Source organism: Scyliorhinus canicula, chromosome 12 (assembly GCF_902713615.1).
Source record: "Scyliorhinus canicula chromosome 12, sScyCan1.1, whole genome shotgun sequence".
NCBI classification, from domain to species: Eukaryota; Metazoa; Chordata; class Chondrichthyes; order Carcharhiniformes; family Scyliorhinidae; genus Scyliorhinus; species Scyliorhinus canicula.
In genome coordinates, this window is record NC_052157.1 from 109,609,240 (window position 1) to 109,634,975 (window position 25,736).

Sequence of the window (25,736 nt, forward strand, 5' to 3'; positions counted from 1 at the left end):
GGCCTCTGCTGCTGCAAAGGAAGTTTTCACTAGGTTTTGTGTAATATCCCCTCGTACCCGTTTAGACCAGGTATCATTTTTGTAAAATTATGTTGCACGCGCTCCAAGGCCAAAATATCCTTCCTAAGGTGTGCTGCCCAGAACTGCTCATAGTGCTCCAAGTGGGGTCTAACTAGGGTTTTGTATAGCTACAGCATTATTTCTGTGTCTTTATACTCCAATCCTCCAGAAATAAAGGCTAGCATTCCATTAATCTTTTTGATTATTTTCTGTACTTCTCGGGGCATTTTAAAGATCTTTGTGCCTGAACCCCCAAGTCTCTTTGGACATCCACTGTACTGAACCTCTTCCTATTCAGAAAGTACTCTGCTCTACACTTTTTTGGTCAAAAATGTATAACCTCACACTTGTTTACATTTAATTCTATCTGTCACAATTGTACCCTTTCACCTCATCTGTCAATATCTCCTTGCAATTTTGTACTATCATCTAGACTACAATGCCACCTAACCTTTGTATCGTTAGCAAATTTGAACATATGACTTTCTATGCCATAATCCAAGCCGTCAATGAATAATGTGAATAATTGAGGCCCCAACACAGATCCCTGTGGTACACCACCAGGCACAACCTGCCAATTAGAGTAATTACCCATTATCCCCACTCTCTGTCGCCTGCCACTCAACCAATTTCCTAACCATGTCAATAATTTGTCCTCAACTCTGTGGTCTTCCATCTTAGTTGACAGTCTATTATGTGGAACTTTGTCAAATGTCTTTTGGAAGTCCAGATAAATACTCATCCATAGACGTTCTCCGAACCATGACCTTGGTCATCTATTCAAAAAATTCAATGAGATTTTTCAGACATGACCTTCCCTTTACAAATGCATGCCAGCTCTCCCTGAGAGCTTCATGCTCCCTGCGAACAAATTGGCATGAAGATAGGGTCAGGAAGGAGCAATGGTGTCGTGGTATTGTCGCTGGACAGGGTCCTGGGTTCAAGTCCACAGATGGTGAAATTTGAATTCAGTAAAAATCTGGAATTAAAAGTCCAATGATGGCCGTGAAACCATTGCTGATTGTTGTAAGAACCCATCTGGTTCACTAATGTCCCTTAGAGAAGGAAGCCTGCTGTCCTTACCTGGTCTGGCCTCCATGTGACTCCACGGTCCAGCAATGGGAACATAGAAACATTCAGCCCATCAACCCGGTTCATCATTCAATATGATCATAGCTGATCAAATACGGTGTGGTTGACACTTAAATGACAGAGCAAGCCACCCAGATTAAAAGCAGTGATACCCATATCACATGAATAAATTATTTTAAAAGCATCAAATGTCTCTGTGGAGGATAGAGAGGAGGAGAAGTTTAGGAGGGAATTTCTGAGCAGAGGGACAAGGCAGCTGAGACACAGCAAGAGGTCAGAATTGGGAGAGCATTATAGGGAGGGCAAAGTCCATTAAAGTAATGAGAAAACCAAGGTGAAAATTTTTAAATGGAGGCCTTTCCAGAGCAGCAATCAATGTTGGTCAATGAGCAAATAAACAAATTAACGCGGTGACAGCCCCTTAAAGTGATACTGTAACAAAAAGGAAATGTTTTAAGGATCTGAGCTAATTAAACTAATTATTCCCTATTTATAAGCAAAAAAATCAATAAACAAAAATCAGAAAATAAGAGGGGGGGGGGGGGGGAGAGGGCGGGGGTGGGGGGGGGGGGGGGTCTTCCCCTGAAACTGAAACAAAAATTAAGCCAAAATATTATTTCCGGGGGTGATGGTTCACCCCAGCTCCTCCAATGCCTGCTGGTCACAGAAGGCCTCAAGCGTACCAATGACTACGGAGTGTTCCCTCACCAGGGCCACCCGGCTGTGAACATTGCTGCATTAAAGGGACAGGCTGGATAACCCTTTCGACCACCTGCTGCCTGGAGCCATAACTTGAAAGGAAACTTAGCTAATCAAACTAAAATATAATTCCAGGGCGTGATGATGCACACAATCTCCTGTGGCTCTCACCGCTCAAGGGAGACCGCTATCATAGAGGATGTCCTTTATTATATGTGCTCAAAGTACTGAGTTAAACAATGTCCTTTACCTATGTGCCCCAACAATATGATTAGCATACCATTAACAGTCCACCCTCTCGGTGGACAGGACATAGCCCTGGATGGTGATGGTAAAAGTCTGAATTTGCCAATTGCTGGAGCTGTATTATTGGTGAGACTTCCTTCAAAGTATGCAATTGCTTTGAGAGTTCTCCTTACAACCTCACCAGTGTTCTCTAATACTCTCTCATCGACATTGCGTTTAGATCCAATTGAACCACCAATGATACCCATGGCTCAAATCCTAAATGATGTGTAATGGAACCAGCAAAATGTGAAGGCAATTCTCAACCAGGAAAATCCATGATATTCTGTCAATGCTGACATCTTGGTCACTTTGCTGAGGTAACGAAATATGATCAAGGTATATGGGAGCAGTAAGAAGCCTGAGAGAGAGGAGATGGTGGGGTTGAAGTATTAGTGAAAAACTGTGAGAATAAAGTCAGGTGAGGACATAGGAAACGTAATCACAAGCAATTCTATTGAGTTAGGCAAGATACAGGTAATGACAATGTTTCATCAAACCTTTCCCTCTTATTATTGACAAATGTAACCCAACTTTATCTTTGAATCATTTGAGATTGACACTGATGTTCAGAACCCTATAAAACCCACACCTTCTACTTATTAATTATGCAATGAATTTGTCTTACCTGACCCCAAAATGTACCTTCTAATAAAAAGCTTTCTTCAATTAATTGTAAAAGAGCGAGCAATTTTTTATCGTTATATTCAAAACGTTCTCCAAAGACAGTTGAACTGATAATATTCGAACTCACACAGCTTAGAAGGAAATTTGGATCAAAAGGGAGTCCTGTATAAAAGAAAATCAATTATAATATTTTTCTCAGAGGTGATCCTGGTAATAATAGACATTTTGAAACTTACATGAACAGATTTTAGTGACATATTTAGCAGCTGACTGAAGGTTGGGTGTTCATTTCACATTTAAATCCCTCCATTCTGATCTGTTCCAATCTGTGTCCAATGTTTCCCCTTTTTGGAAACCCGGGGTCTTGGTTTCCAGTAAATGCAGAACATCGATTATCACAGCAGATAGGATTCTCAGCTCTGTAAACTTTCGTGTTCATAAGTTCATAACGTATAGGAGCACAATTAAGCCATTCGGCCATTCGAGTCTGCTCCGCCATTCTATCATGGCTGATATGTTCCTCATCTGCTACCTACAATGTTACAGACCAAGAGCTGGATTGCAAAATCAGCCAGAGCATCTCCACCCTAGAACACATGACCCAAGAGGCAATTTAGCCTCCTGAGCCTAACACCCGAAATGTGATCATGGCTGATCCCATACTGGCCTCAACTTCACCATCCTGCCCGTTGTCCATAACCCTTCAAACGATTACCAATAAAAAATCTAACTCCTCCTTAAATTTACTCACTGTCCCGGCATCCACTGCACTCATGGGTAGCGAATTCCACAGATTCACAACCCTTTGAGAGAAGTAGTTTTCCCTCAAATTGTTTTAAACTGGCTCCCTCTTACTCTGAGATTATGACCTCTCATATTAGAATGCCCCATGAGAGGAAGCATCAGTTACACATCTACTTTATCCACACCTTTTAGCATCTTGTATACCTCAATTAGATCTCCTCTCATTCTGCTAAACTCTAGAGAATGTAGGCCTAAACTGTTCAATCTCTCCTCATACGACAAACCCCTCATCTCTGGAATCAATCTCGTGAACCTCCTCTAAACTGCCTCCAATGCCACAACATCATTCGGGGACCAAAACTGATCACCAATATCTTGTATAGTTGTAGCAACACTGCCTTCCCTTTGTACTCAATTCCTTTTGCTATAAATGCCAACATTCTATTTGCTTTCTTTATTATCTGCTGCACCTGCATGCTCATTTTCTGTGACTCATGCACAAGGATACCCAGATCCCTCTGCATCGGAGACCCCCGAAGTCTCTCCCAATAAGTTGCCTTTGCACTTAATCAGCCAGAATGCATGACTTCATACTTATCCACATTAAACGTCATCTGCCACATTTTGGCCCACTCTCCTAACCTATCTATATCCATTTGTAAGGTTCTTATTTCCTCATTGAAACTTGCTGTCCCACTTATTTTTGTGTCATTGACAAATTTGGCTATAGAACCTTCTATCCATGTATCCAAGTCACTAATATAGATTGTTAATAGCTGAGGCCCAAGGACCAAACCCTGTGGCACCCCACTAGTTACATTTTGCCATTCAGAAAAAGACCCATTTATCCCGACTATCTGTCTTCTGCCCGTCAGCCTGCCTTCTATCTATCCAAGCTAACAAATAATCCTATGTGATTTTACCTTGTGAATCAATCTTCTGTGCGACATCTTATCAAACGCCTTCCGGAAGTCCAGATATACTACATCCCCATTATCTACTTTGCTTGTTACATCTTCAAAGAACTTTAGCAAAATAGTCAAACATGATTTGCCCTTCATAAAGCAATGCTGACTCTGATGGATAACGTTTTGGCTTTCCAAATGTCCTGATATTACGTTCTTGATAATTGATTCCAACAATTTTCCCACAAATTCTCTGGCGCCGTTTTTCAGGTGACAGCAGGGTTCACGCGACGCCGGTTGGGGGCCGTTGGCAGCGCCACCCCCCGGCAATTCTCCGGGCCCCAATGGGTCAAGCGGCCATCCAGTTTTGGCCAGTCCCGCCGGCGTGGGTTCCTCATGGTCCCACATGGCGGGATCTGGTATGTAAGTCGGCTGGGATGGTCATTGGGGGGGGGCGCGGGGGGATCTGACCCCGGGGGAGAGGTCCCACGGTGGCCTGGCCTGCGATCGGGGCCCAATGATCTGCGGGCAGGCCTGTGCCGTGTGGGCACTCCTTCCTTCCACGCCAGCCCCTGTAGGACTCTGCCATTGCCGGCACGGAGAAGAGATCCCCCCGCGCATATGCCAAAACACGCCGGTGGTCCCGCATATGCACGAGGTCACGCCGGTCCTTTGGTGCATGCGCAAACTCGTGCAGTCCCTTCGGTGCCTGCTGCAGTGGCGCCAACCCCTCCTGTGTCCACCTATCCCCCGAAAGTGCGGAGAATTCCACACTTTCGGGTTCTGTTGACGTCGGAGTGGTTGGCGCCAGTTCTCCTGCTGACGTGGGGACTTAATCCCCAGAATGCCGGCTCAGATCTTAAACTAACTGGTCTGTAATTTCCCATATTCTGCCTCCCTCCCATTTTGGATAAGGGCAATTAGCATTTTTAATTAGTATTTTTCCAATCCACTGGAACCTTTCCCATGTCCATGGAGTTTTGGAATACTGTCCTGGCTGACTTTCCTTTATTCACCATCTATTCATTTCAGCACACACAAACTCTGCTGCGCATATCCTACTGCACATCAAATGCCACTCACCTCTCACCTCCGTGCTCGTTGATCTACATTGGATCTCAGACCACCAACACGTCAACTTACCATTGACCAGAAACTTAACTGAACTGACCATATAAATGCTGTGGCTACAAATGCAGGCCTAAGACTAGGAATCTTGCGGCAAATAGCTCACCTCCGACCCCTCAAAAACCTGTCAATCATCTGCAAGGTACGAGTCAGGGGTGTGATGGAATACTCCCCATTTGTCTGGATGTGAGCAGCTCCTACAACACTCAAGAAGCTCGACAACAACCAAGACAAATCAGCCCACTTGATTGCTTCAATCCTTCCAGTACCGACACACATTTATAGCCGGGTGTACCATCTGCAAGATGCACTGTGGGAAATCACCAAGGTGCCTCGGCAACATCTTCCAAACCCATGGCTACTATCATCGAGCAGATATCTGGGAACACCACCATTGAAGGTTCCCCTCCAAGTCACTCACCATCCTGACTTGGAACTACATCGCCAATGCTTCATTATCATTGGGTCAAAATCCGGGAATTCCCTCTCTAACAGTGCCGTGGGTGTACCTACACTTGAGGGACTGCAGTGATTCAAGAAGACAGCTCATCACAACCTTCTCAAGAAAAATTATGGAAAGATTACAAATGTTTGCCTAGCCAGTGATGCCCACAAACCGCAAATTAATTTTTTAAAATGTAAATATATTCACAGTGTTTGAATCCCTTCATGGCCTCAACCCTCTATCTATAAAATCTCCCCCAAACACCAAAATATTGTAACATAGATAGTCAGAGCAAGAGGAGGCCATTTGGTCCCCAGAGCTGGCCCCATCATTCAATATGATCAGGGCTGTTCCTCTATCACAATACCATAAACCCACTCTCTTAGCATACCCCTTGATGCCTCTGTCTTTCGCAAACTATAGAACATAGAACATAGAACAGTACAGCACAGAACAGGCCTTTCGGCCCTCGATGTTGTGCCGAGCAATGATCACCCTACTCAATCCCACGTATCCACCCTATACCCATAACCCATATACCCATTAACCTTACTTTTTAGGACACTACGGGCAATTTAACATGGCCAATCCACCGAACCCGCACATCTTTGGACTGTGGGAGGAAACCGGAGCACCCGGAGGAAACCCACGCACACACGGGGAGGACATGCAGACTCCACACAGACAGTGACCCAGCCGGGAATCGAACCTGGGACCCTGTAGCTGTGAAGCATTTATGCTAACCACCATGCTACCGTGCTGCCTGTAGAAACTATGGTTTCTTATGGACTCCTTCACTACATTTGCCGCACCACTGGTGGTCTTCTCTTCAGCTGCCATGGCCCTGAGCTCTGGATTTCCTATCCAAACCTCTTTAGGTGGAATTTTCCAATTTTTACACCAAGTGCCATGGTGGGAGTGAAAAAGGGTAGTTTCCCCGCCAGCCCCAATGGCAGGGTTTCAAGCCGTATCATCCACTCAGAGAGGGCAGCCTGCAATTTGCCCATCACGCCTTGACCTCTCTGCCACCTTGCCCTGGGCTCCTAATTTAGAACACAGCCGTGCACATCAGGACTGATGCACAGCAAGGAGATGACCCAGGAACCAAAGACGACTGCTGCGCCCAAGTTCAGCTACGTCCCCTGGAGCAGCTGATGGACGTTGTTGAGGATCCACCGCAATGTCCTCTGCCCCGCTCCAGCCACAGTTCCATCAATCTCACCACTCCGACTTGGGAGACGGTTAAATTCCACCATCAAGATCCTCACTCCCTTTAAGGAGTGTGTCATCGTGCAAGCTGGTGAGGTCGCAGAATACCCTCCTTCCTCTTGTATTCTGTATCCCTATTAATACATTCCACAATATTGTATGCTTTCTCCACCTGCCCAGCTACCTTCAGTGATCTATGAACCCAGGTCCCTCGACTCCTGCACCCTTAAGAATTGTATCCCTTATTTTATACTGTCATTCAATGTTCTTCCAACCAAAATACATCCTCACTTTTCTCTACATTGAACTTCATCTGCCACCTTTCTGCCCATTCCACCAACTTGTCTATGTCCTTTTGAAGTTTTAAACTGACCTCTTCCTGTGTTACAACACTTCCAAGTCTTGTCACCCGCAAACTTTGAAATTTCCCCTGCACGCAAAGTTCTGGATCATTAATGTCATGTGAGAGTACCTTTAAGAAATTGGTGTTTAAAACATGGGTGTATATATAAATGTCTGTGAGAGTACCTTTAAGAAATGGGTGTTTACTAGTGCAGTCATGTCAGAGAGTGGGTGGAGCTGGGCTGTCTGTCAGCTTTTTACTTTTGTTTTAGGCTGTTTGCTGCAGGTAGTGTTTTAGTTTTGTTTTCAGTGTTGGAGCTGAAGCCAGACACTGCAGGTGTACTGTTGATCTCTCTGCCATAAAAGTCTATCTCTTGATCATTTGATGACTTCAGAATTATAAATGTTCTCAGTAATGAATGTAAACCTAATGTGCTTCTGTTAAAAGGTGTTTCTTTTGTCTTCTGGATGTTGTTTGGGACGTTATTAAGGATTACTTAGTGTTGTATTCTTTGGGGATTGTATTTGAATTGACGGTTGCTAAGATGTTCACTGTATGTTTTAATAAGGTTAACTTGAGTTCATAGAATAAACATTGTTTACTTTAAAAAATACTTTTCCATTTCTGCTGTACCACACCTGTAGAGTGGGCCGTGTGCTCCCCATATCGCAATCTATTAAAAGTTGTGGGTCAGGTGAACTCCATGCCACACTTTGGGGTTCTCTAAATCCTGACCCATAATATTAATATATATCAGGAAAAGCAAGGGTCCCAATACTGACTCTTGGGGAACTCCACTACAAACCTTCCTCAAGCCCAAAAAATATCTATTGACTATTACTCGCTGCTTCTTATTAGTCAATCAATTTTGTTCACGTTGCTACAATCCCTTATATTCCATGAGCTATGACTTGTGTTGCAAGTCTGTTGCGTGCCACTGCATCAAATGTCTCTTTTTAAAATCCATGTATACAACATCAACAGCAATACCCTCATTAATCCTTTCTCTTACCTCTTCAATAAATTGCAGCAAGTTAGTTAAACATGGGTCTGGATTATCCGATCCCCGACTCTGAAATCGCGTTCGGCGACGGTGTGGAGAATTCCCATTTGGAACAAAATCAGGGGCGGTGCAGCTTTCGGAATGCTCAGCCCCCTGAAAATCGGTGTACTTGGAGAGTACGGCACACCATATCCACGGCTTCCGAACGTTGGCTGAGGCCCGCCCCACGATGCTCCGTCCCCAACCAGCCGAGTTTCCGACAGCATGGGTCTTACCCATCGGGAACTCAACGCGGCAGCTGCGGACTCAGTCCAGTGCTTCCACACATGGGGGAGGGCCAATCCGTGGGCAGGAGACACATATTCGGGGCTGGGGGCACTGTGGTGGGGCGGTCCGGGGCCCACGAGCCGGCCGAAGTGGGGGACTTTTGTGGGCCGGGTCAACGAGCGGGCCGGGTCAGCGAGCGGCATCTGCCATGCAACACTGCGCAGACACTCCACCGTGCACATGAGCTGCCATGGACCCAGCAATTCTCCGGGCTGGAAGCTCTATGCTGTCTGGCTGTGAGCCACCCCCCTCCCCCCCCCCGAACAGGGAATCGGTGGCTGTTTGGCACCAGTTTCCCTGGCGTACGTTTCACGCCGGCGTGGGGACTTAGTCTACAGACAGACACTCAACCAATAGGTCTGTAAGATAGCACACGACCAATGGCCATTCACTTTTTTTTTTTAAATAATTTTTATTGGAATTTTTTACAGACAATATGACAACAAACAATGAAAAGCAACAAAATAACACCATAATAGCTGTAACACCTCCAAAACCGTATCAACGCATTAATCACATCCCCCCCCCACCCCCCCCAAACCCAGTGAACAACAAGAGAACTTAAAATAAATTAAAATTAAATAAACATAGTCATCGTCCCCCCCCCACTTTCTTCCTCCCCCCCCCACTACCCCCCCCCCCACTTCCCCCCCCCCACTTTCTTCCTCCCTCCCCACTACCCCCCCCCACTTCCCCCCCCCCCACTTCCCCCCCCCACTTTTCCCCCCCCCACTTTTCCCCCCTCCCCCCCGGGTTGCTGCTGCTGCTGTCCCAATACCCTATCGTTGAGCCAGAAAGTCGAGGAAAGGTTGCCACCGCCTAAAGAACCCTTGTACCGATTCTCTCAGGGCGAATTTGACCTTCTCTAGCTTAATGAAACCCGCCATGTCATTGATCCAGGTCTCCACGCTTGGGGGCCTCGCATCCTTCCACTGTAGCAAGATCCTCCGCCGGGCTACTAGGGACGCAAAGGCCAGCACACCGGCCTCTTTCGCCTCCTGCACTCCCGGCTCCACCCCAGCCCCAAAAATCGCGAGTCCCCAGCCTGGCTTGAACCTGGATCCTACCACCCTCGACACCGTCCTCGCCACCCCCTTCCAGAACTCCTCCAGTGCCGGGCATGCCCAGAACATATGGGCATAGTTCGCTGGACTCCCCGAACACCTGACATACCTGTCTTCGCCCCCAAAGAACTTACTCATCCTAGACCCGGACATGTGGGCCCGGTGCAGCACCTTGAATTGGATGAGGCTAAGCCGCGCACATGAGGAGGAAGATTTAGCCCTCCCCAGGGCATCAGCCCATGTCCCGTCTTTGATCTGTTCACCCAGTTCCCCCTGCCACTTAGCTTTCAGCTCCTCTACTGACACCTCCTCCACCTCCTGCATTACCTTGTAGATATCAGATATCTTCCCCTCTCCGACCCAGACCCCCGAAAGCACCCTGTCGCTCACCCCCCTCGCGGGAAGCGAAGGGAATCCCTCCACCTGCCGCCTAGCAAACGCCTTTACCTGCAGATACCTGAACATGTTCCCCGGGAGGAGCCCAAATTTCTCCTCCAACTCCCCCAGGCTCGCAAACCTCCCATCAATGAACAGGTCCCTCAGCTGTCTGATGCCCACTCTGTCCCAACCCTGGAATCCCCCATCAATGTTCCCCGGGACGAACCGATGGTTCCCCCTTAGCGAAGCCTCCATCGAGCCCCCCACTTCTCCCCTACGTCGCCTCCACTGCCCCCAAATCTTGAGGGTAGCCGCCACCACCGGACTCGTGGCCAGGATCTTCGCCAGCAACTTAGCGTCAACATTGAGGAGCGAGATAGGCCTGTATGATCCACACTGCAAGGGGTCCTTATCCCGCTTCAGGATCAGAGAGATCAGTGCCCGCGACATCGTCGGGGCAAAGCCCCCCCCCCCCCCCCCCCCCCCACCCCCACCCCCCCCCCCCCCCCCCATCCCCCCCTCCCATGCCTCATTGAAGGCTCGCACCAACAGGGGACCCACGAGATCCGCATACTTTTTATAAAATTCTACCGGGAACCCACCCGGCGCCTTACCTGACTGCATTTGACCAATCCCCCTGACTAGCTACTCCAACTTTATCGGCGCCCCCAGCCCCTCTACCAGCTCCTCTTCAACCTTTGGGAAACATAGCCTGTTCATGAAGCTCTCCATCCCCCCCCCCCATCGGAGGCTCTGACCGGTACAGTTCCTCGTAGAAGTCCCTAAAGACCCCATTTACCTCTGCCCCTTTCTGAACCACATTCCCACCCTCATCCGTCACTCCACCAATTTCCCTAGCCGCATCTCGCCTGCGGAGCTGATGCGCCAACATCCTGCTCGCCTTCTCCCCATACTCATATACCGCGCCCTGCGCCCTCCTCCACTGTGTCTCCGCCTTTCTGGTGACCAATGGGCATTCACGATACACTCAGAGGTGACACTACCACAGGGGGGCATTACACCAACCCATATATAAAGGACACAGCACACATGATCTTCCTCTTTCCAGTGGGGACACTCAGTGAGAACAGACACAGTGTTGATTCAACATCACATCCACCATGTGGATTGTAGCAGACTGGTTCGTCAGTCTGAGTAGCTAAAGAAGGATTAACAGTAGTGGCGAACTGGAGTTGGAGAATTGTATATAGTTCAATAAACGTGTTGAAGTTATCTCCACGTCTGAACCCTCCTTTGTCAGAGTGCACATCAAGGAAGCCACTTATGCTACGCTAAGAGCATAACAAGACATGGTACCAGCGAGTAACTGTCTAAATCCATATAGCTACAACTCAGCAGACAGTGACAACCAACAACAACACCCAGGCAAGATGATCGAGATCCCGGTTCCGCAGCGGCTCAAGTGCCACGGCAATCTCTGCGAAAACTGGCATGCATTCAGGCAAAGGTTTGAGATCTTCCTGGTAGCAGCCGACCTACAAGATGTGGCCGATGCTGAAAAGACAGAGCTTCTGCTCACCATTGCCGGTGCCAGAGAAAATCTTTAAAACGTTCAATTTCTCCAAAGGGCAAAACAGGAGCGACTTCCAGGCAGTCCTGGACAAATTCGGTAAATACTGTGAGGAAAACACAATCAAACCAACAGAAAACTGAGATCCCGGAGCAGAGAACGACAATTTTGATCGGCGGCCATCTTAGTACAGGTACTGCACATGCGCAGTTGTGCGAGAAGCCCACAGTCCTTGAAGGCTATGACGCAGACCTTGAATTTTTCTTTGGACATCGCGAGCCCAATGCCAGCTCCGACACAAAACGTGATGATAGGTCTTGGAAGATAACAACTCAGACAAAGCTTTCACCTTGGGAGGCTACCCCAGTACCAAATCCGAACCACAACTAGATGTGTTGTACATTCAAGACCCCGATGACGGGTTCTTTGGATTTGAGGATCTTCAGCTCAGCATATATGAAATCCCGACTCATGAGTGCAGGATTATGTTGTGGCCTGACACCAAGATACAGAGAGCGGTACAAGCCTCCACAGCGAGCTCGTGGACAGATTCCACGATGGAAGAAACGCAAGACTCCACACCGCAGTCGTTGCATGAACAAGAAGTGACTCGAGTGATACAAGCCTCCACAGCGAGCTCGTGGACAGCCTCCATGATAGAAGCTATGCAAGACTCCACAGCGCAGTCCTTGCATGAACAAGACCATGAGGGTCTAGCAACCTCCTCTGAGCAACCAGCAATGGACGATGCAAGTCTGCCACGCTTGAGTGAACAGCAGAAAGACTATGACAGTCTGCCATGCTCAAGCGCACAGCAAGAAGTCTATGACAGTCTACCACGCTCCAGTGAACAGCAAGACGACTGTGACAGTCTACCACGCTCAAGTGAACAACAAGAAGCTACTGAGGCTCTACCCACTGTATGTGAGATGAGTGGCGACAGCATCCCACTTCCTATACAAGATGTGCAATGTGACAGACCTCAGCTAGTGTGTACAGAGGCACTCGATGATCACAGTGAGACTACTGGTGATTCCGGTGACACCACCTTATTTCAAACCTCATTCGCTCGAGCCTCTCCACAAGCAAATGCATTCCTGAATGTTTTGACTCCAGAAATGGAACATCAAGAAATCTCAGCCGACTCCAGTGAACCTGCTATGACTCCAAACGGGGAGCATCGACAAACCAACACTGACTCAGGTGAAACAGACCAGACGCCAGATGGGGAGCAACCAAATGCCAAAGCTAATTCAAGTAAGCCAGATATGACTCCAGACGGGGAGCGCCGCATACTCAGTGACGGCACGCTCAAGAAAACAGCAGATGCCACAAAGCACGCTAACACGAGTAACTGTGTGAAGGACTCGTATTATCCACAGAGTGTGGTCCTTGAGCGCAGCGAACACAACAGAACCATGCAACACAGCATCACAACCTATGAAAACCATATCAAAGACAATGACACAACGCGTGAAAAAGGCAACAACGTCGACAGCAAGCACAACAAAGACTGCACCAATGGAACTACAACCTGTACGACATGGTACAACTCTGCCCATGAGGGACACTGGTACTGCTCAGCTCAGTATAATGACATACCTTGGCAGGATGATGCATCTTCCCAATTCACGTGTGCTGCACTACCAACAGGCAACCTGCCTTTCAGGACAGATGCCATCCAACATCGCTATCACAAGCAACGGAAGAAAAAAAGACTCCAAATCAGACAACAAAGTGATTTGACTACTTCGTGGTTCCTTATGCACAGGGACACTGATGGCGTTCACAAGGACATGCCGCAATCAAAATCACCAACTCACCAACCCAACAAGAAAGACATTCGACCATGATAATTGATGGGTTTTGGACTCACACATATTATTTGGACTTATTGTTTAGTGATCACTGTTCTCATGACTTGTACATAGCATCACTTATCTACCTGTTCTTGTTCAATTTTCTTTAAGTGTACAGAAAATATATAACATGAAAAAAGGGGGGGGTGTTGATATGCATCACTGTAGATACACAAGGGGTTAATGTAAGTACATGTAGACTAGCTAGACACTAGAGGGAGCACCAGAGACATGATACAGACACTCAGCCAATAGGTCAGTAAGATAGGACACGACCAATGGGCATTCACGATACACACAGAGGTAACACTACCACAGGGGGCCATTACACCAACCCATATATAAAGGACACAGGACACATGATCTTCCAGAACACAATCGAAGAGCGGTTGCCCCTCTCTGCTCCTTACACTACCACTGTCCCAGTATACATTCTGCGAACTAATGTCTCCCATTATAACTATTCAATAAAGTTAACATCTCTCTGTAATTTCCCTGTAGATTTTTTCTTCTACAGCCTTTCGACTAGTTGATGAGCTATAGACTACACCGGGCAATGTAGTTGCATCTTATTCCTTGGCTGTAGCCAAATTGATTCTGCCCTTGAATCCTCTGGGACATCCTCTTTCTCCAGAATTCCAATACAACCATTACATGCACTCCACCCCCTTTCTTTCCTTCCTATCTTTTCTGAAAACCTTGTAGCCAGGAATATTTAACACCCAGTCTGTTAAAGCCAATATTTTTCCCGCTTCTGGGCTGTGGTAGAAAGATTCAACAACGCTCGTTAAGAAAACATAACAAGACTTTATTTTCAAACAGACTGCAATTTATGGCTGAAAGTTGAGGTCGGAGAGCAGAGAGTGTCACTGCTGATTCCTACTCAAGTCCGCGCTTTTACAGAGAATCAGCTCAATATTTATACATTATCATTATCAAGATTGCGTGACAACAGTTTAGTCAGGAATTCAATCGGAAATAGAAACGGAAGCAATGTCATAAAACAGACCTTTTTTGTTGCATCACTCATACCATTATCTTGTCCTTGGAGGGAACATTGAAAGGTCGGAGGAGACTTATTCCTTCCTGAATTTATCTTGTTTTATTCCTACGGTCCTGGGTTATAACAAGTTAGTTTTATCAGGAGTTGCCGAGGTCCGGTATTTTGGAATGGCTTGACCTTCTCTGATCTTATTCAGACATCAAGTTATGCAGAGTTGGCCTTATCAGTCTTACAGTTTGAAATGGTTAGGGCAGCTTTTCTTACATTGTATCAAACATTTTGACCGGTATTCCCATTGACCAGTTTTCCCATCATGCCATTACTTAATTCATACCATATCACAAGTCTTGTCCTTCCTTCAGCCAGGTCTCTGTTGTCTCCACAAAATCATACTTCCATGTGACAATCTGTGCCTATAACTCCCCAATCTTATTTATTATTTACTATGGATGCGATCTATCCGAATGGGTGATTAGCCAGGCTCGGACTGCTGAGAAAGACCCCACTTTCTAACGCTCATTCGGATAGATCAGGGGCATCAGCGGGATATGCACATCCAAGGCCGCACTTAGCCCCGTTCCATGCACTGAGGAGTACCCCTCACCGGAACCCCTCAGTACAGGGAGAGATGGGAACGTCATTTTTAAACGGCATCCCGATCTCTCGAGCAACCGACGCGATCCCCAGACCCCAGCCCCCCACCCCCCCACCGCCCAAGTCCCAACCCATGTAGGAGGGGGTCCTCAGCCATCCCTGCACCCGTGCTGTGCACCTTGGCTCAATGCCCACTGCTTGGAAAATGCTAGATTTGAACCTTTGCAGTGCCAGCCTGGCAGTCTGGGTGTGCCTCTGCCAGCTGGCAGTGCCACTTTGGTACCTTGGTAGTGACAAGCTGGAACCCAGGTGGCACTGCCAGGCTAGCAGTGTCAGGGTACCTGGATCGCACCAGCATTGCCAGTAAAGAAAGAAGCAGTAGTGCAGTACCACACTTCCCATAGGGGAAGCAGTGGGGGGGGGGGGCTTACGATCACCTGGGGAACCCCACGAGTGCCGCCCGTCTGCTCTCTGTTTGTAAGGATTAGTACTGAACGGCACTCGCCTGAGGTCTCTAAAGTGAGGGGGTTAGATTCCATGCCTTGGTTCTATCTCAGGAACGCATATTAGAATGAGACGAGTTGTTTCACTGTAATATGCAGATTTGCCTGAAAGCTATCCTGCCCACAATGGGTGGGATTCACATCGCAATGTCTCGCGAGATCCCTCGAGCCGTGGTGACCCAGGTAGATCCCTGAAGTGGAAACACCCAGCATCTACCAGTCGCGCTGTATCGGACTGCGCTGCTTTTTGGGCAGAACACAACGGTAGATCTCGCCTTATATTTCAGGCATTCACACAAAGTAACCCTGATTTAGAAGTAATTACTTTCTCCAACACCGCCTATGAATTTACTATTCTCTACACTGGCGCTACCTGTCTCTCCCAATATTTTGTGCACCCTGGTATTCCTCTCTAAATTCCCACTTGATTCCCACACCACTGCTGAGTTAGTTTAAATTCCTCCCAAAAGAACTGGCAAAACACCCTGGAAGGAAATCAGCCCCGCATCAGCACTGTTCAGGTGCAAACCATTCGACTTGTACAGGTGCCCTCTTCTCCAGAGCCACTCCCAATAATCTAAGATCCTCTCTCCCGCACCATCCTTCCAGCCATGTGTTAATCCACCTCACCGTCCTATTTCTATACTGAGCTGTAAGTGGCATTGGAAATAATCCAGAAATTATTACATTTGAGGTCCTGCTTGCTAATTTTCTACCCAGCTCCCTAAATTCAGATTGCAGGACATCATCGCCCTTCCTACTTAAATGATTGGTATCAATGTGGACCATGGCCCTTGCTGTTCTCCCACTGCCAGAAGATTGCCCTGCAGCCGTTCAGTGACACCCTGAACCTGGCACCTGGAGGCAACGTACCATCCTGTAGTCACGTCTACAACCACAGGAACACCTGTCTGTGCCCCTAACTATTGAGCCTTTTAATATCACTATTGTTCGTCCCTTCTTCTTTCTCCCCTCCTGTACAGCTGAGTTGCTCGTGGTGCCACAAAGTTGATTCTGACTGTAGTCCTTTGAGGAACAACCACCTTCACCGGCTTCCAAAATGGAAAATATGTTTCTGAGCAGAAACTCCTGCACTAATTGCCTGATTGTCCTGGACTACCTAATGGTTACCCATTTCCTTTCTACTTCCAGTCCTTTAAGCTTTGGTGTGGCCACCTCTCTTAATGTTATCCACAGAGTTCTCAGATTTCTGTATGCACCACAGTAACTCGAGCTGCTGTTTGAGCTCTGAAACCCGGAGCTCAGGTTTCTGCAGTTGGCTCTACATCCTGCAAATTTGTTAACCTCGGACACCGGTAGGGTCCATGACTTCCCACATATTACAGGACACCAATTCCACTTGAGTGAGCAGCCCTGCCAGCTTAAACTTCACTTCCCTTACATTGACATTATTCAACTTTGGATTACTCATAATTCATTATTATATTGGCGCTGACTTTCCCTTATTCCTGGGGCTTCTCAATTAATTCCAAGTGTAGCTTCTTGTTTTAAAATATTCTACTTTTCTAATTAAATCAAAAACAGTGCCTAGAAGAAGTTTCTTACCAACGAAAGAACTTACGGTTTCCGGCAATGTTACTCTTTGTTTTTATTTGCACATTCTTTTTAATCTCTGTGAGAATGTCAAAGATTCACAACTTTTTCAGAGAAAAAATGTTTCCTAATCTCATTCTTAAATGGTGCACTCCTCATTTTGAGTATACAGCATTTGTTCCAGACATATTTAAGATATTAGTTTCAGTTTTAGCAGATTACTTTTTTTGTGAGGGCCATGAAGACTCCAGCATGAGTTTGTCGAGTCATACAGAAAGTAACATTATTTACAACAATATGGACACAGCAACAGTAGTTCACTACTGCTTCTTTCTCTACTGGTGCCATACTGGCCAGCTCTATTTATACCAGTACTAATGATTGTGCCCCCCCCCCCTCATTGGGGGAACCCATGATCCCAAGAATCATGGGATAAACAATTGTCCCCAGCCAATAGGATCCAGGCAATTTATAACAACTTTCAAAGTTAATATAAAATTCTACATTTTATGATCACTCTTCCCTCGAGGCTCCTTTACTACAATGTTATTAACACTGGCTCATTGCACACTACTAGATCTAAAAATTGCCTGCTCTTTGTTGATCCCTTGATAACTGATTTAGACTGCCTTGAATGTATGAACTCATCCTTCACATTACTACTGCAAACAGGTTTAGCCCAATCGATCAAATGCGAAATCCCCGAGCTGCCAGGTGGTCACCAGACTTGTGAGGCTGCACCTTGATGAAAAATAAAAAACTTTCTAGATGTGCTAACAGATTTCCAGCAGCCCCGTTACAGATCCTCCAAACTGAAGAGACACGTTGGCCACTTCAGGCTCCGAGGTTCCTTGGTGTAATTGGAAATATGGAAAGATATGTCATTTGAAACATGGAAGTCTGGTAATACTTGATTTAAGAAACATGAGCGAATATAGGGATAAAGCCCACGAAGGGTTAACAGCAGCTGTCAGGAGAGGATTGTAAAATGCAGATAGCCTTGGTCAAACAGGCTTAGCAAACAAATCAAGCAGGTCTTTTAAGACACAATCAATGAATTTTAGTATACAGCTAAAAGCAGTGTTTTACACCTCCTTTTTAAGTTAGGTAAGCAGATGGAAAATAATGGATGAGGTTCAGTTGAATTAGATGACAATTCTAGCTGTGAAGTTCTGCTGACACCAGGTGGATATGGGAAGCTGGAGACAACGTGTCTACGAGAATATAAATTAGACCCAAATTTAAGTCAAAATTATGAGCTGTGGGCATAATTTGATAATAATAAAACTATAGAAATGACAGGAACCAAAAGTAACACCCCTTTGAAATCAAAGCATTTTTGAACATCATAAAGGAAACAATGTAACCAGAGATCTATGAGATGAGGTCATGCTCAAAATGAATACTTAGTCTTAGAAAACTTTAGATTAAAGGTACCTTTTACAATCCAAGTGAAATAAAAGATACTTTGCAATAAAGTCATAAAAACTTAATAACTGCAAGAAGGGAGTTATAAACCCTGTGAAAGGGGACGGGTGGCAGAGAAGCAGAGAAAGAAGCAGAGCCATCTCTCATAGCTCGGTCATGGGAAAGGCACAGAGCAAAGCAGCCAAGCTAAAACAGCTAATACATCTAAGGAAGACCAGAATTTAAAGAAGAGAGAGAGCCAGCTCTCACAGCTCAGTACATGGGAAAGATAGAGCATAGCAACCGAGCAGAACAGCTAACACATCTGAGGAAGATCAAAGGCTAAAGAAGAGTGATTGTCAAGGTGGACCTGAAGGTCTCTTCAACCAACCAGAAGGATCCAGAAGCAAGATCTTTTTACTTTTCTGTAAAGACAGTGATTTCATGTTTTAAAAGAAAATATATAATAATAAAATAACTTATAATAAAATAAGTTTTAACCTGAAACAGTGGTTATTACAAAGCCTACTTTACTTACTTAGCAACGCAGGACCCAGGATATTGATGCTACTAAGTAGTAAGTAGGTAAAATTCTTCTGTGAAGGTATGGGTTATACCGGGGGATAACTTGAAAACATAGTTTGACCTGAATAGCACCCAACTAAACCTGCACAGGAGTCAGGTAGTGAGAATCCCTGTTCACCATTTAGAAGATGGTATAGGGGGCATTCTAAGATTAGTGGTGAGTTTTTAACTTTATTGGGGATATTTATTTTCTGTCAGGCAATGGGGAGAATGTTGTTAAATTACACTGGAGCTGGTCTGAATTGAAATGACCCTATTCTCAAACAGTTTGAGTGTTCAATGAGATGCCTATCAAGAGCAAAAGTGGGAAAAGCTCACAAATTCCATTGTGTAAAACTGTCCAAGAACTGGTGTACACAGGGCTCATTGAAGAGTTAAATGAGGACAGGGAATTTGGAATTTGGAATCTGCTCACTTCTCGATCCTCAAGTTCTTTGTTTAAAATCCAGCCTCTTCCACAATTCGCATCTCTGAAGATTTCTTCCCAAGTCCAAAGTTTCTCAATGTTAAATTTGAAAAACCTTCTCTGCTCTTTCCACCATTTACCATATTTTGCAAAGACGATACCTACAGAGGCAGAGAGACTAAATTCACCAGGGCCCGTTTTCAGATGAAGGGATCATGAGAACAATTAGACCCGCTCCCTCAGTCCCATTCAGACAGGCAGAAAGGTGAATTTTGTACCGCCTGCTTACTTAAATGATTTCAACATGCCGCCCAGTGTGGAATGTTGCAGCTGATGGACTAAACAGGTGGACCCAAAAGTGGGCCTGGCTTTCCATGGTTCATCTGGACCTCTAAAAGGCAACTCACAGAAGCTGCTGCATTCAGCAAGTAGGGAACAGGCAAGAGAGGGTGTTCCAGGTTTTCAATTGCGATGCCTGATACCTTTAAGCAGAAGACTCAAGCTGAAGCAGCTGCTTTTTCAAGACATTGTGTCCCTAGGTTTTTGTATTTGGAGAGGAGCAACAGACTCATTGGGGCTGACTGTGAATCTTAAGAATCAAATTTGGCGGAAGTCGATTTGATTGAAAGGGACAGTCTCTCTCTCTTGCTATGAAGTAAAGAACTTTATTGTTCTAAAAACCAGAGGGTGCTGGGTATATCTTTGCTGTAAACTTGAACTAATCCTGAATGTACAGAGAAAGTAGACAACCTTGCCAGAGAAAATACCTCAAGCCTAGAAAGAAGAAGTAACAAAACAAAAACTCGAGAAAGACATTGGGCTGGATTCTCCATTCCTGCATCGAGACTGCTGATGCCAACGGAGGAACCCATGTTGTTTCAAGCCAGAAAAATCAGTGCCACACCCGTACCACTACCGGTGCGGGGCTAGCACCAGCGCCGCACGAAACACCCATATGAGACGCAGAAATCATCTTGAGAATCACTGGGTCCATGCTGGATATGCGCAGGGCTGACTAGCTACAGCCAGGCGTAACCCTACAGCCCCACACCACACACCAAAGATGCAGGAAAAGATGGTGCCAGTTGTGCTGGACTGCCTACCATTCCATCCCGAGCCCACAACCCACTTCTGCCCATCCCCCACTACTCCCCCAACCCTGGCAGAAGCCCCCCGGGCCAACGGTAACAGCTCTCAGGGAGTGTGGTGAGGCTGGACACTGTCTGCACGCCTTTTCTCTCTCTCTCGCCACAGCTTCCACACCAGGCTCATGACCGCTAAGACCACATGTGGCCACTCCGTCGGGAATTCGGCCATCGGAGGCAGAGCATTGTGGCCAGTGACGCCCACATCCCATGCTCTTCGATTAAATCGGAAGGTGTTTTTGCCACCACCGGGAAGCGTGCCATGGAGTCTCTCACCGCAATGAACTGCATTAAATCTAGACAACTGAGGATCATTCATCTCCCTCCACAGAATCCCCCACAGACCGAGAAGGTGATGGGATGTTGTTTATCAATAGAAACAGTTCAAATATGTTCGAAGCACTGAAAATAGCAATTCAAACCAAATAATAGTAGCCAGCCCTGCTCCACCACCCACCCCCGACCCCAATTTCACAAGCTTGTCTCTGAAGTTAGGTACCCAGTTACCTTCTCCTGAGTTCTTCATCAAATAATCGTATGCGGGGAAGTCTGGCCGGTCAGCAAAATCCTCAGATTTTTTCACCAGTGCCTCTTTTACAGTTTCATAACTATTCAATATCACGGTGTTTGTCCATCCAATCTGTACACCGAACACATTGCCATATTTCTTCTGCAGCTTAAAAATGAAAAAAAAATTAACTAGGGTGTAACAATATGTATATTGTAAGCAATACAACTGATTAACAATTTGATGTTAATACTGATTTGATTTATTATTGATTTATTATTGTCACATCTATTAGTATACAGTGAAAAGTATTGTTTGTTGCATGCTGTACAAACAATGCATACCATACATAGGGAAGGAAGGAGAGACTGCAGAATATAATGTCACAGTTATAGCTAGGGTGTAGAGAAAAGATCAACTTAATACGAGGTAGGTCTATTCAAAAGTCTGATGGCAGTAGGGAAGAAGCTGTTTTTGAGTCGGTTGGTGCGTGGCCTCCAACTTCGGTATCTTTTTCATAGAATTTACAGTGCAGAAGGAGGCAATTCGGCCCTTCGATTCTTCACCGGCTCTTGGAAAGAGCACCCTACCCCAGGGTCAACACGTCCACCCTATTCCCATCACCCAGTAACCCCACCCAACACTAAGGGCAATTTTGGACACTAAGGGCAATTTATCATGGCCAATCCACCTAACCTGCACAACTTTGGACTGTGGGAGGAAACCGGAGCACCCGGAGGAAACCCACGCACACACGGGGAGGATGTGCAGACTCCGCACAGACAGTGACCCAAGCCGGAATCGAACCTGGGAGCCAGGAGCTGTGAAGCAATTGTGCTATCCACAATGCTACCGTGCTGCCCCTGATGGAAGAAGGTGGAAGAGAGTATGTCCAGGGTGCGTGGGGACCTTAAATATGCTGGCTGCCTTTCCGAGGCCGCGGGAATTGTAGACAGAGTCAATGGATGGGAGGCTGGTATGCGTGATGGATTGGGCTACATTCACGACATTTTGTAATTTCCTGCTGTCTTGAGCAGAGCAGGATCCATACTAGGCTGTGATACAACCAGAAAGAATGCTTTCTATAGTGCATCTGTAGAAGTTGGTGAGTGTCGTAGGTGACATGCCAAATTTCCTTAGTCTTCTGAGAAAGTAGAGTCGCTGGTGGGCTTTCTTAACTATAGTGTTGGCATGGGGGGACCAGGACAGGTTGTTGGTGATCTGGACACCTAAAAACATGAAGCTCTCGACTCTTTCTACTTTGTTCCCATTGATGTACACAGGGGCATGTTCTCCACTACGCTTCCTGAAGTCGATGACAATCTCCTTCATTTTGTTGACATTGAGGGAGAGATTATTGTCGTCGCACCAGTTCACCAGATTCTCTATCTCATTCCTGTACTCTGTCTCATCATTGTTTGAAATCCGACACACTACTGTGGTTTCATCAGCAAATTTGAAAATAGAGTTGGAGGGGAATATGGCCACATAATCATAGGTGTACAAAGAGCTGAGGACACAGCCTTGTGTGGCACCGGTGTTGAGGATGATCGTGGAGGAGGTGTTGTTGCCTATCCGTACTGATTGTGGCCTTTTCAACTCCAGATGGAGACGAGGAGCAGTGACATAAATATCATGTGACTTCTGGGATTCTGGGTAGAAGGTTGTTAGGCGTGAGTTAAATCAGTTGTGTATTTGAGAATTCTGCAGTTAAAGATAGCATAGTTTAATTTAATAAGTGTATACTTTAGGAATACATACAAATCTTATTTAATCATGTTAATAAATTAGTTTTGTTAGTTCACAAAGCTTGTTGTTCTTTTGTTCAACACTACACATCCAAGCCATCCAGGTGGAGCAAAACAGAGATCAACACATGGTGCCAGGGGTGATTCCTAAAGTAAAATAGCAGGGAGAAAGAAAAAAATCTCCGTTCAAAGAAAAAAACTTGCGACAAAAAAATCTCAAGATGTCCCAAAATATTAATGAGGGAATGAGGTGCGAAAGTGCACAACATGGTTAATGCCATTGAAGCTTTGGTGCAGCTAAAAATTAAGCGATACAGAAAGCGGCCATTTGCGCAGCATGCGTAAAAAGACAGCGCTTTCTGGACGGAGACCGTTTTGCACATGCACATTTGAAAAAGCAGTGTGGTCCGGAAATCGTTCTGCACATGCGCATGACAAGTTTGCGCATGATGTCACGAGCGTCATGACATGCACGCGTTGTGGCCATGCCCACCCAAGAAAAATGCCCAGCCTTTGGAAAGAAAGTGTGCGAAGTGCAGCAAGTTAAACCACTTTGCCTCACAATGCAGAACTTGGATGAAATTTCACCAAACTGAACCAGACATCAGCAGCATCAAACAAAAAGTGAATTTCAATAAATCTAAAAATAAAACGGATAAACCCGACATTAGAGGACATGAAGTAGATTCGGAAGATATATTTGAATTAGATGATTCATTCTATATGAACACAATTGAAAGTGTAGATAAAGGTCCACAGGAAATTTCTGAAGCTGAAAAAATAAAACCAATCACAATTGTTTGAAATCAGGATGAGGGGACAATTCCAAAAAATATTGGCTGAACCGATAACCAGATGGAATTGCACAACTGTGCGACATTGGATATCAGTGAAGAATCAGACAATGAACTAGAAGAAGAAGATGACGACCCCATAAGTCTATTTACTTTATTTGGCAGTAGTGACAAGGTGATCACAAGTAGCATACAAGCTGTGCAGGACAATGCGAGAGTGACAGTTCTCCACTGGACTGTGCAGAGGCTGACAATGAGAGTGCAACAGTGAGCAAATCAGTTGAGAGCACATCATTGTGAACAGTGAACAAGAAAATGAAGACATCTTGGAGAAGTTGACTCCAGATGAGAAGCACAAAGAACAAAGAAAAGTACAGCACAGGAACAGGCCGTTCGGCCCTCCAAGCCTGTGCCGACCATGCTACCCGTCTAAACTAAAATCTTCTACACTTCCTGGGTCCGTATCCCTCTATTCCCATCTTATTCATGTATTTGTCAACATGCCCCTTAAATGTCACTATCGTCCCTGCTTCCACCACCACCTCCGGCAGCGAGTTCCAGGCACCCACTACCCTCTGTGTAATAAAACTTGCCTCGTACATCTCTAAACCTTGCCCCTCGCACCATAAACCTATGCCCCTAGTAATTGACCCCTCTACCCTGGGGAAAAAGCCTCTGACTATCCACTCTGTCTATGCCCCTCATAATTTTGCAGACCTCTATCAGGTTGCCCCTCAACATCCGTCATTCCAGTGACAACAAACCGAGTTTATTCAACCACTCCTCACAGCTAATGCCCTTCATACACGGCAACATCCTGGTAAACCTCTTCTGCACCCTCGCTAAAGCCTCCACATCCTTCTGGTAGTGTGGTGACCAGAATTGAACACTATCTACAAGTGTGGCCTAACTAAAGTTCTATAAAGCTGCAACATGACTTGCCAATTCTTTTCCTCAATGCCCCGGCCAATGAAGGCAAGCATGCCGTATGCCTTCTTGACTACCTTCCCCACCTGTGTTGCCCCTTTCAGTGACCTGTGGACCTGTCTCCAGAACGTCACTGATGGAGTGTACTGCTGGAGCAGCAGATGTCTTTTGGGTGAGATTATAAAGCGAGGCCCAAATGTCTACTTGGGGCTTGGTGGCTGTCAAAGATGTAAAGATGCCACGGCACGATGAAGGTGGGGACTATCACTGGTGTCCTGGCCAATATTTATCGTTCAATCACATCATGACAAAATGAGACTCAATGTAAGCTTGAGGGACACCTAGGGCGCGATCTACCAGCTACGCCATGCCTGAAAATCAGCACACCGCAGTGCAATATGGCCTGTAACTGCCGGGAGACTCCACTTCTGGGACCTAAACAGCTCGGCATGCATCGGGACATCTAACATGATCTCGCAAGATGTCGCAAAGTGAAGCCCACCCACGATGGGTGGGATCACTTTTTGGCAAATCTGCATATTAGAGCGAGACCACTCGTCTCATTCTAATATACAGTTCCCTGAGGTAACCAAGGCATTGGGAACTATCCCCTTCACCTTGGAGAACTCGGGCAAGTGCCATTCAGTGCTCGTCTCCACAAATGGAACTGGATGGAACAGCACTTGTGGGGGTCTCCCAAGGGATTGGAATGTCCAAGGTGCATGTCCTCTGGGCAGGATGGTACCTGTCATGATATGCAGGCACACACAAACACATAATGATATACAGACAAGCAGCTAATGGACACAGAGAACAGGACATGACCAATAAGCAGGCAGGACACTCAGGGGTGGGATCCTACT

The 25,736-nt window shown here is 46.1% G+C and overlaps 1 protein-coding gene across 1 annotated transcript in view; it reads right to left on the reverse strand.

Moving 5' to 3' along the window:
* LOC119974705 (cytochrome P450 2D15-like) overlaps positions 1–25,736 on the reverse strand; it is a 92,421-nt gene that overhangs the window by 56,684 nt on the left and 10,001 nt on the right. Inside the window, exons 2-3 of the mRNA XM_038813845.1 lie at positions 21,404–21,572; positions 2,765–2,925 (exon numbers count right to left, since the gene is read on the reverse strand). Of these exons, the coding sequence (XP_038669773.1) occupies positions 2,765–2,925; positions 21,404–21,572 (330 nt within the window). The remainder of the gene's footprint in view (positions 1–2,764; positions 2,926–21,403; positions 21,573–25,736) is intronic.